The sequence below is a fragment of the Epinephelus moara genome, chromosome 9 (assembly GCF_006386435.1).
Source record: "Epinephelus moara isolate mb chromosome 9, YSFRI_EMoa_1.0, whole genome shotgun sequence".
Lineage (NCBI taxonomy): Eukaryota > Metazoa > Chordata > Actinopteri > Perciformes > Serranidae > Epinephelus > Epinephelus moara.
This window is the reverse complement of record NC_065514.1, coordinates 19,256,168-19,269,601: the sequence shown is the minus strand read 5'-3', so window position 1 is coordinate 19,269,601 and position 13,434 is coordinate 19,256,168. Positions and strand designations below refer to the sequence as shown.

The window sequence follows — 13,434 nt, the reverse complement described above, 5'->3', positions numbered from 1 at the left end:
AGTCATGAAAAAGTCATAGTGTGTTTCCTTTTTGCTTCGCAGCCCTCAGTCATAGCTGGCTCCCTAAAGTGGCACTCGGTCATCAAAACTTTGAGAACTCCTGTTTTAAGATTTTTGTTTCAAAATGTAATGCAGTCACTTTAGCTGTTGAGTTTCAAAACTTTCTTCTGGAGGCAATTTCCTCCAGACCCCCTGGAGGGCTGGGTCGCAGATGGCGTTCCCCCCAATGCTAGAAAACTGATTATGGCCCTGGTTTATCTTTTGGCTAAACAATACAGATCAGCAGATGCAGTGTGCAGCTGCAAAGGCTTCAGCAAGTCTTTAAATCCTCATATAATGAACAATAAAACATACAGTAGGCTTTCCCTGAATCTCTTCATGGGGGTCCTGCATGCCTCCACTGTGCACACTGATCTTTAAGGTTTAGTTCTGCTCCACATTATGTATCTGTACTGTATATGTTTTTAATGAGACGTTGCGTTTGTACTTTTACTTCTAAAACTTTAAGTACATTTTGCTGACAACACTTCTGTGCTTGTACAGTGCAGTGCAGACTTGGCTTACACTATGGCAAAGGACAGATTCAGATATCTGAGATGTTTTGATGTACATGTAGCTCAGTTGTCTGGTCCGGGTCACAGCAGGACTGACATTCATCGGGGAAACTCCTAAGTATTACGCAGGCTTACAGCCTCGGTACATGTGTGCGCCCCTGATAACACAATCTACGTGCTCAAAGCATACTGCCTCGCAGGAGGATTGCGTGAACAAAGTTAAAGGCGAAGGGCTGGACGCGCGCGACATGCAGCCGCTTACATCACCAACAAACAAAATAGTCCCAAGGAGGAGTGAACAGAGATACGGACCAGAGAAAAACACATCTGTCGACGCCAACAACACCAGGGTGAATGTGATCATTTAAATGCCTCTCCAGTGACCGGCTGCACTCAGTGTTGAATAGAAACTGCGTGAAAATACTTAGTGTGCAGGACACAATGCACAGAAATCTCATCATCTCTGAGGAGCCCAGGGTGAAGAGGAGCTTTGATCAAATGTGAGTCCATTTGATAATGATTTGATAATATCAGAGGCACACAAATAGACTCTGAGCACCAATGCTTTCAATATCCGTGAGACTTAGTGGAAAGTTGCAGGGGCGTGGGGAATTTGTTTCAATTTCAATTTCAATTTGTTCTGGGGGACACATATCAAAAGGGGGCATGGAGTTCATCCTCCAAGAAACTTTGAGGGTCAAGCACTTAATTTCCTGCATACTGGTTAATTGTATGCAGCAATTTATGGAGGCAATGTCATGGCACTTCCTACATCAACCATATAGATGATTCTTCTCTCTGTTTTACGGCTAATTGCAAACATTGCTTTTGAGTTTGTATATATGGCTGCAACTATTTTCATTACTATTTTCTTGATTAACAGTTTTGTAAATAACATGTCAGAGGACAGTGAAAAATGCACCCAGAGCCAAACATAATGACCTCAGATGATATCTTCAAAATCCAACACTATTCAGTTGATTATCATGTATAAAAAAAAGCACCAAATTTCCACATTTATAAATTGATGTAACCATCAAATGTTTGCCTCTTTTTTTGCCATAAATAATTACTAAAGTGATTATTATTATTATGAACAAAGCAGTTGGCATTAATTTCCTGTCAATGGACTTATCAATTAATCAGCTGATTGTTTCAGCTTTAGTTGCAAACAGCCACCACCTACTTTACCAGATGTATTGTTGCACATAAGAGTCAGGTTCTAGCAGTTTCTCAAAATAAAAATTCTCATGTTTTTATTGTGGGGGGACAAATGCACAAATTCAAAATATTCTGCACCAAACAAAAAACCCTAAAGGTCCAAAAAGGGACTCCATATCTTAATAAAGGTCTGAGAGGAACCTTTAACTGTGTATTTTTCTAACTTTAAGTAATACATAACATCTCTGACCCAATCAGAAATGACTTAATATTTTAATCTGCAGACACCCTCTGCACTAAGCGCTCCTGCATCAGAAGCACTCGTTCCCAGTTTGCTTTTATGTGCTGGAATGATCCTCAAAAGCAACACACTTACAAAACAAGAGCTTGCAGGTAAATTATTTACAGCAACCCTATATGTATGAGTTGTCAGGGAGGGCTTAGACTGGGTCGTCCAGTGTGGAGGTGCTGCAGATAGGCTTCTCCCTCTGTGTCAGGGTGTCACTGATTAAGAGGAGCATCTGGGTTCAAGTGACACAGGAAACCAGTTACACCAGTGAACACAAGAGTCTTAAAATACACAATATTTTCTTTGTAATTTGCAGCCATTTAAAATAGCAGTGGAGATTGTTGAGGGTAATGATAACATCTCTACCCTCCACCCAGCTCCCGCACTGTAGGAGTAGGAAATACAGCCAGGGAGCTACAACAAAGTAACCGAGGTCAAAATGAAGGTGAAGTTTCTGAATTTCTAAAAAGCTCCAGTGATGAAAAAGAGCTGTTAAAGCAGCCACAAAGAAACCTAATAATGTCAATGAAAAGCAACAAATTTAGACTTGAAAACAACAACAACAACAACAACAACAACAACAGATAACGTCCTCCCCCCAGGCCCACTTGAACGCAACCTCTGAGTAGAACTGATGCAAACTAATACTGCAACATACTGCACTGACCCTGACGAAACCACACGTCAAATCCACCACAGATGTGGATTATGCAATGAACACCTCTTAGATCTTCTGCTCAAAGGTTGTTGGTTTTTTTGGTCACATGTTTGCAGACCTCAGCTGTGTTGTTGTGTTTGATCACAGGGTGTTCGTAAACAGAAGTCTGACGCTTGAAAATATCAAATGCTATGGATTTGACATGGACTACACGATGGCAAGTATGTAACAGAAACACCTTTGAGTGTGTGAATTGTTGTTTTACCACAAAATCTGAAGTTTACTGAATTCCTTATTGTAGCTTCAGGTTTTTCTCTTGAACAGGCCACATATGATTTACCGGTGTTGTTGTTTGTGTTTGTTTGCAGTGTATAAGTCTCCTGACTACGAGAGTCTGGGCTTTGAGCTAATAAGAGACAGAATGGTGTCCATTGGATACCCTCATGAAATTCTACGCTACACATACGACCCCAGCTTCCCCACACGGTTAGTTTCTGTAACTTAGAAGTCATGTAATAATGAAGTTATGAATTTATCTTCTGTACTATGGAAACAGAAGGTGAACCTGCAAAAGAAAGAAGAAAAGCAATTTTATTTTTTTGTCTCTCGATTTGGGAAAGATATAAGTTACCCTGCATTCGTGTGGTGTCATGATAATCGGGAAAATGAGTCCCCGTCTGGGAAAATTTTCGTGAATACCCCCTCAGGTTGGAACAACAACTCGGAAACAACTGGTATGCAAGTTGCCGAGTTGACATCATATGCAGAAACATGGTGGATGAAAGTAAGTGGGCAGGTTTGATTTGTTAATTGTAATATCGTATTAGGTTGTAACCTTTAGTTGCTGTTAACAAAGAGTGACCTAGATTAGTCGGAAAAGTTAATTATAAGCACTTGTCAGGTCAATTTTAGTAGTTTCAGGAGAAGTACTGATGCAGCAACAAGTCTGGGACAAAATATAATATATATAAATCTTCAAACTGTTAGCAGTGTGTTGTTTGAATGCTCTGAGCAATTAAACACAACGCATCTTTGTAGTGTCCATGTTGTTTCCACGTTAAGACTTAAAGCTCATGAATACACCAAAGTTGGAATAACAACTTCCCAACTCGGGCAATGGGACCATCAAGGAGCACCTGAATGCAGCATTATTATTTTGTATGGATAATGTAATCAACAAAATACAGATTTTTCCAAAAGACAACTTTTAAATTTAGTTTTCACAACCTGGCCTCACTCCGAAGTCATTAAAATCTGGCACTTGGGCAGTGACTTGCGGCGTCAGACACTGATGAAAAAGCCATCCTTTAACACTGGCATTATACGTGGCCATTCACCCTTATAGTTTAAAGACGCTTGCCGGTGTCAGGGGGACACGTGACGGGACACGAACAAAAGTTACAGCAACAAAAGTCCGAGTAGGGCGGGTGGTGGTTGGGTCAACAAACACTGACTTTCACCTGGGAGAGTGGTGTTTGTGTACTGCAAGATTGTAAAGCCAAACCCTGTTCTTTTTTCCTAAACCTAACCGCATGCGCTAGTAGTTAAAGGCAAAATCAAACAAACAAAAAAAAACACGTCAATTCGCAGTGTTGTTGCGTAAATTTCCCGTGAAGAAGGAAGTGTATTTTGAAAGAATATGCATGTAACAGGCAGAACTTGACACGGCGTCCCAGAACATCAACATCCAACGCACCCAGGGTACCTTTCACTTCCTATGTGGATGCTGAAAATCCAAGAATAAACGTAGATATGTGACGAGGTCAGAGTGAGAATGCATTGGTTTCAATAGGGATCCAAAGACAAATTTACTGACAAACAATTAAATTAAAAGAAAAAGAAGGAAAGTTGATGTAGAATTTTGAATGTTTTGATTATAAAGGTAGAAGTTTGTATAAGATAAGAAAATATACTAGAGCTGAATATTTGGCCAATTGATTAGTTGAGCAACAGAAAATAATTATAAAAAAAAAAATTCTGATAAACTATTTACTATCACCATAAAGTTATTGTCAACTATATTTAAGTATCAGGAAAAGAAATGATTTAAGTAATTTTTCAAGCAAAAATGCCAAATATGGCATCACCTTTAGGGAGTTGTGAATTTTCACTATTTTTGACATGTAATAGATCAAATGATTCATCAATTAAAATTCCAGTGTGCATTTAGAGGTAAAGGTTGCAGGTCTAAAAATTTCAGTAGAAGAACTCCGGTGGCCGACGCAAAAAAAGGAAAAGACCCTATCTAGAGACAGTGTTTGATTTGTCCATTCTGGGCTCCTGTAGAAACAACATGGCAGACTTCCTGGAAGAGGACCCGCTCTGTATGTAGATATAAACGGAACAAAAACACAACATCTGCTCTTAAATCCTGCACACTAGACCTTTAGTTTAAAAATGGATTAATTGATATTCTGCTCACTGCAGTCCTGAAATAGACTGTTGCTTCCTTTCTGCTTCAACTGTTACATCATGTCATGTCTTGATGACCTCATTTACATCTCCTTGTCTTTTTCCCCCACCCTCAGCGGTTTAGTGATCGACACCACATACGGGAACCTCCTGAAGGTGGATTCAAACGGAAACATTTTAGTCTGCAGTCATGGCTTCCACTTCCTCAAAGGGTAGAGTCAAAATTTAGCACAGAAATGTTGCCACATACTACACTAACATACACCAAAACAATCTAGATTGATAAATAGCACTACAGGTAAGAGGCCAAATGTGAACTATATTCACCATACTTTTCTCACCACTGGTTAAATATTTAAAGATGAAAACTATTCTGTTTTATTCTGTTAAGTATTCTGTTTTAATCTTATCTTCTAAAGTTAAATATAATGAATGGAACACAACATTAAAATTAAAAAAGAAATACAAGAAGAAATTGAGATCCACTGAAAACATGCTGCTCAGTTTCCACAGTGTTTTTGCTGTGACAGAAAAGTAAACAGCTACAGTTTAATTAAAACCTGCCTATGGTGGTTGTTTGTACTCGTAGTTATTGGTTTACAATGGAAACACAAACAGCTAGTAACGCCTGCAGCGTGACGGTCAGCTGAGGTGAGCTGACTCAGTGTGGTCTTACTGGTTTTCTGGTTAGCAGCAGTCAAACATGAGTGCACCTACATCGTTTTGTTTTTTATATATAGTCACACAATTTGACACAGACTCTTTTATAACCATGAGCACATTTGTTTACTGCTTTACATCAGTTGTTTCAGTCTGTTAGCTTGTGTTTGTGCATTTGGAATATTGACCCGTGCTGTGTTTGTGTTCCACAGGAAAGATATTAACAAGTACTACCCCAACAAGTTCATTCAAAGAGATGACACCGACCGTTTCTACATTCTCAACACTCTCTTCAATCTGTCAGGTATAAAATGTGCATGTAGAAATGGTGAATTTAAAAGTTACATTGGTATTTTCTGCATGATTCTGTAATGTTTGCTACTCCTAAACTCTTGTTCATTTGTAGAGCGCTTTTCATGGTACTCAAAGACACTTTACATTAGTTAAAAACGATCGTGGAATAGTATACAGTTTTGAAAAGATGAGTTTGATGAGCGATTTGAATCGGGAGAGGAATGAAGTCTCGAATGTGTTTGGGGAGAGAGCTCCAGAGGGAGGGGGCGGCTATGGAGAAGGCTCTGTCGCCCCAGGTTTGGTGCTTGGTCCTGAGCAGTGGAGGGTTGGCAGTTGGTCAGGGGGTTGGCATCAGAGGAGTGGGGGCTGCGGGAAGCTGGAGGGTTTTGTGAGTGAGAAGAAGGACTTGGATGCTTTGAGGGACAGGGAGCCAGTGGAGGTTCTGAGAGACACAGTAGGGATGGGTGAGCAGACAGACAGCAGAGTTCTTGATGTATTGGAGTTTATTTAGGATGCTGATTTATGACATCAGCAGCTTTAAGTGTTAGCTAACTGACCTGTGTTTGCATGTACCCTGCAGAGACTTATCTCTACACCTGCCTTGTGGACTTCTTCGCCAGATGCACCAGATACATAAAGTGAGTGGATTCCTTTTATTTCCCGCATACATACTTCTGACTCTTCCTCTTCAGGCCTGAACTATTAAAAATTAACCAGTGAATTATTTCTTCCACCAGCGCTGCGACTGGTTACCAGCACGGCGACTTGTTTATGTCCTACAGAAGCATGTTCCAAGATGTTCGAAAGGCGATGGACTTCATTCACGATACTGTGAGCTGAAATAACAAATCTCTCTTAAAAGATGTGGAATTGTGTCCTTTTGTTGGCATCGGAAATCATTCTTTGTCTCAAACTGTTGTACTTAATGGGTGTGCTGTGTAGGGAACCCTGAAGGGACAGACTATCAAGAATTTGGACAAATATGTTATCAAAGATGTGAGTAAACTGATGAGCACCAAAATGACTAAAAAAAAAAAAAAAGGTTGAAATATTCAACAAATGAATGCGTTCTTTACAGCCAAATCTCCCTATACTCTTGGACCGGATTAAATTGGGGGCCAAGGTCTTCCTTGCCACCAACAGTGACTACAGCTACACTGAGGTCAGCTTCAAAACATATTGTGTACTATGTCTGACTAAACAGTCCATAAATTATATAAAAATGAAGTGGAGACATTCAGAATGATTCTTCTTTCTCATCAAGGTCATTATGAAATACCTGCTTGAAAATAATCACATGGTAAGAAATGTTAACTTTGCTTTGAATATTCAGAACATGTCCATGTCATCGAATCATGTGAATGAAACACTACCCTTTATTTCTAGCCTGGAAGTCAAAAAAGGTCCTGGCGCTCCTATTTTGACCTCATCGTGGTGGACACCAAAAAGCCGCTGTTCTTTGCCGAGGGGACGGTGCTGAGACAAGTGGACACGGTATGACAGAGTGTCTCTTACTGGAGATTTACATGTTAATGTTGGAACGGCAGTAGGTTTCATTAACATTTTGCATTTCTGGGACACAGGACACAGGAAAGCTTCGGATTGGGACGTACACAGGCGACCTCCAAAAGGGAACTGTTTACTCTGGAGGTGAGATTCATTTATGTTTTCTGTTCATTCATTGTGTGTTTTGCTTTAGAATTTGTCACATAAAATACACTGAATAAATGAATGAAGACAACACAAGCATTTTTGAGGTTTGGAAGTAGTAATATGTCTCGTTATTGAGCATAGCGTGTAGGATCCCAGTTACCAGAAGAAAATGTTGGCATTGTATGCAAACCACAAATATGTTACATTTGCATGTTTCATATGTATCATATCAGTGTTTACAAAGTGAGCAGAGACTGGCATTGGTACTTGAAGAGGAGGTTGGATGGTGTGTCACCTTAGTGAGACGCCTGCCTAGCTGCAGAAGTGAGTCCAGCAAAAAAAAAAAAAAAACTGGTTGTGATCTAACGAGTCATGGCTGTTTCTCCAGCATCTTTTAGCCACAAAACATAGGTAATTTATTGTGATCCATCAATGTTTTTCCATTGAGGATAATGCGCTTTGAAGTGGTTATCTTTTACTGAGAAAGCGCAGTGTTTCCAGCAGGGATAATGGTTTGAGAAGTGGTTGTTGTTGATGATTAACTCAATTTTAGTTGTCAAAGGTCAATGGTTAAGGACGTTGAGACTTCTTTTGTCTTGAGCTTGTGAACACAATATCTTAAGAACACCTTGAAGGAATTTCTTCAACTTTGGCAAAAACATCAGCTTGGACTCGAGGATTAACTGATTAGAATTTGGCGATCACAGGTCAAGGTCGCTGTGACCTTTGTGTGTCTCATTCCCATGAACGCAATATCTCAATAAGGTCTTGAAGGAGTTTTTTTTAAATTTGGCACAAATGTCCACTTCGACTCAACAATGAACTGGTTAGATTTTGGTGGTCAAATGTCACTGTGACCTCACAAAACATGTTTTTGGCCCTAACTCTAGAATTCACACACACATAACTATCTAATAGGATAAAATGATGCAGTGATGACATTTTGTATCTAAAAGGTTAAAGGTCAGTGTCACTGTGACATCATAATGTTCTGCAAAAACACTTTTCTAGCCATTATGCAACGTCATATCTCAGGACCAGAGAAGACATTTGGTCAGATAGTGGATGGGTGACTCTAATCTTGGGTGCCCACCTTCAAACTGTGCTGACTGTACAGATCTTTTGTGCTGCCGGGGGAAGACATGTGTTAAGCATCATGTTAAAGAATTTGTAGCTTCTTTGCAGGAACATCCGTATTTAAAGCAATGACAGCTGTAAACTGTAACTGCAACTTGACTGCTTTGTGGAGGCATACAACTGTGAGGCAGTAATTCTAGTTTGTTTATTTTTTTCTGTTTTATCTTATTGTGTTGTGTTTTGGGTAACTTTTGGTAATTATTACTATTTTATTCAATGCAGTACTACAAAGACAAAGTTTATTATCATTTTTTGTATTATTTAAAATAATGACTTTTAAAAAAAAAAAAAAATCTCACAAATTGGATATAAAATTTTAGTGTCTCTATTTGAATGTTTCTATCTGTTTATCTGGGGTCTGGGTGCTCCTCAGCAGCTCACATGTGGGAGTTTAAAATTTTCTAACCAATACAACTAAATGTATTAAATTAATAATAATAATAATAATAATGATAATAATAATAATAATTAGAATTTATTCATTTATTTTTGGCCTCATGAGAATATTTAAATCCAAAAATTACCAAATTAATATGAACATTTTTTTAATCTATTTTCTCTACTTTCTAGACACTTTCTCATTTTCTGTCTGAATTTGTGAAACCTTAAAAACAAAATACTTGTGTTTTTTAAAGGTACACAATTTGAAATGAGAGTAAAATTCAAAAATCTCAAAGCTACACCTCTAGTGGTTTAATATTAAGTGTTCAGTAGTGTTTCATAGTTAGGTATTCAGTCATTTGCTCCTGTATGTATATTTCTTTATATGTGCTTATGATGTGAATACAGTTATGATTTAATCCTGCTTTTGTATTATCTTATGTAATAGTTTAACTAAATATTCTGTTTGCAGGATCTTCGGACATCGTCAGTGATCTGCTGGAGGTCAAAGGTAAAGACATTCTCTATGTTGGCGACCACATCTTTGGAGACATCCTCAAATCCAAGAAGCGTCAGGGCTGGAAGACTTTCCTGGTCGTACCAGAGCTCACTAAGGAGGTGCAGTTGTGGGAGAAGAAGAAGAGTAAGAACTTGTAGACAACATTGTGCTTGTTGTTGTTTTATTGTGATCGTTTCAAAGTCTTGATGACTTTCTTGGTTTTGCAGATGTGTTTGAGGAGCTGAAACGTCTCGACATCTTCTTAGCTGAACTTTACAAGTGAGCTCTTCAGTTACATAATTAACACTTACTGAATGTTTATACACAGCTAATAGATGATGAATTAATCATGAGTTCACGTGGAAATTGATGAATATATTATAATCTATGATCTATCATTTATACCATTTGTAAACCTGTATCTGTTGTAGTACATGTGCATGCAACAATCAAATCATGTGTATCAAGTATTAATGATTATCAAAGCTGTTAACTGTTTTCTGTGTTGGTCACCTGAAGGCACCTGGACAGTGACAGTCAGGAGTGTCCTGAAATCTGTGCCGTTCAGTCAAGAATGAAGGTGAGCTCCACGTTTAAAAACACAACTGAATATTTCAATTCTTCAAGTTTTATTTTAGGTAGTTATATACTGGTTCAGGATATGTTGCTAAAGACGTTGCTGTTTTAACTACATTGAAGGTTCTTAAGATGTTTTTGTCATTTAACACACAGCTTTACTGTCATTGGAAACAGCCAAGCATTAGTACAAAGTGAATTTTGTTTAGCAGTAAATTAGATCATGAACAGCACATGAAATTGTGGGACAGTTTTTGCTCTGGGAACTCTGGTATGATGCCAAATGTCTACACTATACCAGATGACGATTTCAAAGCTGTCAAAGCTGTCTAGCATCAAAAGCAAAAATCCTGCACACTTTACATCGCTTGAAGGCTTTTCACAACCAAATTGCTAGAAAAATGTTGGCATTACATTTGCACATTCTTATGTAGCTGATATGTTGACACTTAATGTTACAACAACGCTGTGGTCAAAGTGTGGTTAGGTAAAGGATTAAAAAAAGTCATGTTTTGGCTTTTAGTACCCGGTTTAGGGGGGCACAGTCCCTGCTGGAAAAGCAGCAATGTCTTGCTAGAAATCAACTGCTTTCTATGATACTATCCCAGCAAGACAATGCAGGGGCATTTGTAAAAACAATTGCCGTTTGTGGCTTTAACCCCACTGGAAATAGCAACCGTTTGCTACAGAACACCTACGTTTGGTGGCTAAAAAGTTGCTGGAAAATAGCAACAAGTTGCCACAACAAACCCATGTTAGGAGACTTATATGCCGCTGGAAACACAGCAACTATAGTGGTGTTTCCACTTAGTTTGTGAGGTGTCTCGGTTTTGACTAGCGTTTCTGTTCCTTTTCTGGAGATCCACAGTACTCATGAGGCAGGGAAAAAGTTGAACGAGGTTTATTGAGAATACAAAAAGAGAAACACAACGGTAACATTACAGGTACAGTCTACTACCAATTCGATGTCCTATTTCTATACATATTCTCACGTATTACCCACTACTATACACTTTAATATGACACAACACAGTTAAAAACTTGACACAATCCAAACCAACACAAGCTTCATGTCGTCTTTTACACATGATATTGTCCACAATCTCTTTTTGTCGTGTGCACCAAACTGCCTTAGGGCACCACACCTGGTGTAAATAACTCATGAGTGTATTACAACACATAAATAAAGTAATTATAAACATAACCTTTGCACAGTCCACTGCTAAACCCTATGAGGTTCCTCCGTGGGGTGGCTGAACTCAGCCTTAGGGATAGGGTGAGGAGCTCGGATATCCGGAGGGAGCTCGAAAGGGGTCAGTTGAGGTGGTTCGTCATCTGATCAGGATGCGTCCTGGGCGCCTCCCGCTGGAGGTGTTCCAGGCACATCCCACTGGTAGGAGGTCCCGGGGCAGACCCAGAACACGCTGGAGGGATTATATATCTCATCTGGCCTGGGAATACCTCAGGGTCCCCCAGGAGGAGCTGGAAAGTGTTCCTGGGGAGAGGGATGTCTGGAGTGCTTGGTTGGCCTGCTGCCCCCGTGACCAGGTCACAAATAAGTGGATAAAAATGGATGGATGGATGTTGTATGAACTGAAGTATCTTCATAACTTATATGATGTGTTATATCAGCACAGACATTTTACCAAATGTAAATATGTGCTTAAGTGGCTCTTACAGCAACAGTTTGCTACAAAACGTTTGGTACCCAAAAGCCGTTGTTTGTTGGTCTTGGACAGTGGTCTGCAGTTTGGCAGCCATCTCACATAGGTCACACCATCCACTATCTCCACCTTCCAATGCTAAAGTCAGCTCGTATACAACATCACTTTAGAAACATTGATATGATACACATCCAACGTGCAAATGTAACATATTCATGGTTTGCATACATGTACAATGCCAACATTTTCTTCTGGTGACTCGGCACTGGAATAATAATGACAAAAACTTAAAGAATGCATTGTTGCAAAAACAGGATGTCTGATACTATAAGCTGTTGTGTTTCAGATGTTTTATGACACTCTGTGCAGTTTTTTTCAGCTGGTGTGATTTGTTGTTTGTGTTTGCAGGTGCTGACCTACAGAATGGACATGTCCTACGGCCAGATGGGCAGCCTCCTGCGCAGCGGTGCCAGACAGACGCTGTTTGCCAGTCAGCTGATGCGATATGCAGATCTGTACTCCTCCACCTGCCTCAACCTGCTGCACTACCCCTTCAATTATCTCTTCATGGCTCCCCCAGTCCTGGTCAGCCATACACACACCTGCACAGACAATACATCTGTTCCTTTATAGTTTATCATGATGCTCACTCTTTATCTCACTCCTGAACTCTTTCAGATGCCCCATGAAGCAGTGAGTCAACCCTCGAATGACTTTGCTTCAGCAGAGGTCACTGTCACCAACAATATGGTGAAGATGAGCATGAACTAAGGTAATTATCAAATTATCATAATCATGCAGTATTAAAATTTGATCAGTTCTGCCAGTAGTTCATTAAAATGGCCCTTACTCACAGTGCTGAAGACAGCTGACCAAGATGCTTTAGAGGAAGATGCTTCAGAGGAAGATGTTTCAGAGGAATCTTCTCATGTGCTTCGTTGTGTCACGGACACAGATAAAGGTGACTGTGTGCACCTGTGCTTGTTTAAAGTGTTTGCTCCAGCTGTGTGAAGTGCCTCCAATACAGAGAAACTAACTTATTGCTCCACCTAGTGGACACAAAGTGTTATGCCTTGCAATGTGATTTTAGGATTCAAATGCAAAGCAGACTCAGGGTTACTGTATATATGAGTGTTAATGTGTTGTTGTATGGTGTGGTGCATGTGCACTTTCAATCTGAGGTTTGTGTAATGGTTTTTAAAAAGTGACTTTATTTGTGTGCTGTTTGTCTCATTTCAATAAATCATTCGTATTATTTGTTTGCATTGTTTTCATTGAAGTACAACAACTTCAGCTATACATACACTCACTGGAGACTTTATTAGGTACACCTTGCTAGTACCAGGTTGGACTCCTTTTTGCCTTCAGAGCTGCCTTAATTCTTGGTGGCACAGATTCAACAAGGTGCTGGAAACATTCCTCAGAGATCTTGGTCCATATTGACATGATAGCATCACACAGTTGCTGCAGATTTGTCGGCTACACATCCATGATGT

General features: G+C 39.5%; 1 protein-coding gene across 2 annotated transcripts; it reads left to right on the top strand.

The window, feature by feature from the left end:
* Nucleotides 1–772: 772 nt before the first annotated feature.
* nt5c2l1 (5'-nucleotidase, cytosolic II, like 1) lies at nt 773–13,193 on the top strand. 2 transcript variants are annotated; one of them, XM_050052929.1, is made up of 18 exons: nt 773–1,054; nt 2,810–2,883; nt 3,031–3,148; nt 5,191–5,286; nt 5,947–6,038; nt 6,609–6,666; nt 6,766–6,859; nt 6,971–7,024; nt 7,107–7,190; nt 7,293–7,328; nt 7,415–7,522; nt 7,612–7,678; nt 9,672–9,842; nt 9,926–9,977; nt 10,218–10,278; nt 12,347–12,523; nt 12,617–12,710; nt 12,795–13,193. In XM_050052929.1, the coding sequence occupies exons 1-17, from the start codon at nt 996–998 to the stop codon at nt 12,707–12,709; spliced, it is 1,494 nt and encodes a 497-aa protein (XP_049908886.1). In that variant the 5' UTR covers nt 773–995; the 3' UTR covers nt 12,710; nt 12,795–13,193. The 2 variants fall into 2 exon arrangements, with proteins under 2 accessions (XP_049908886.1, XP_049908887.1); XM_050052930.1 differs by lacking the exons at nt 773–1,054; nt 2,810–2,883; nt 3,031–3,148; nt 5,191–5,286; nt 5,947–6,038 and adding an exon at nt 6,067–6,492.
* Nucleotides 13,194–13,434: the final 241 nt, after the last annotated feature.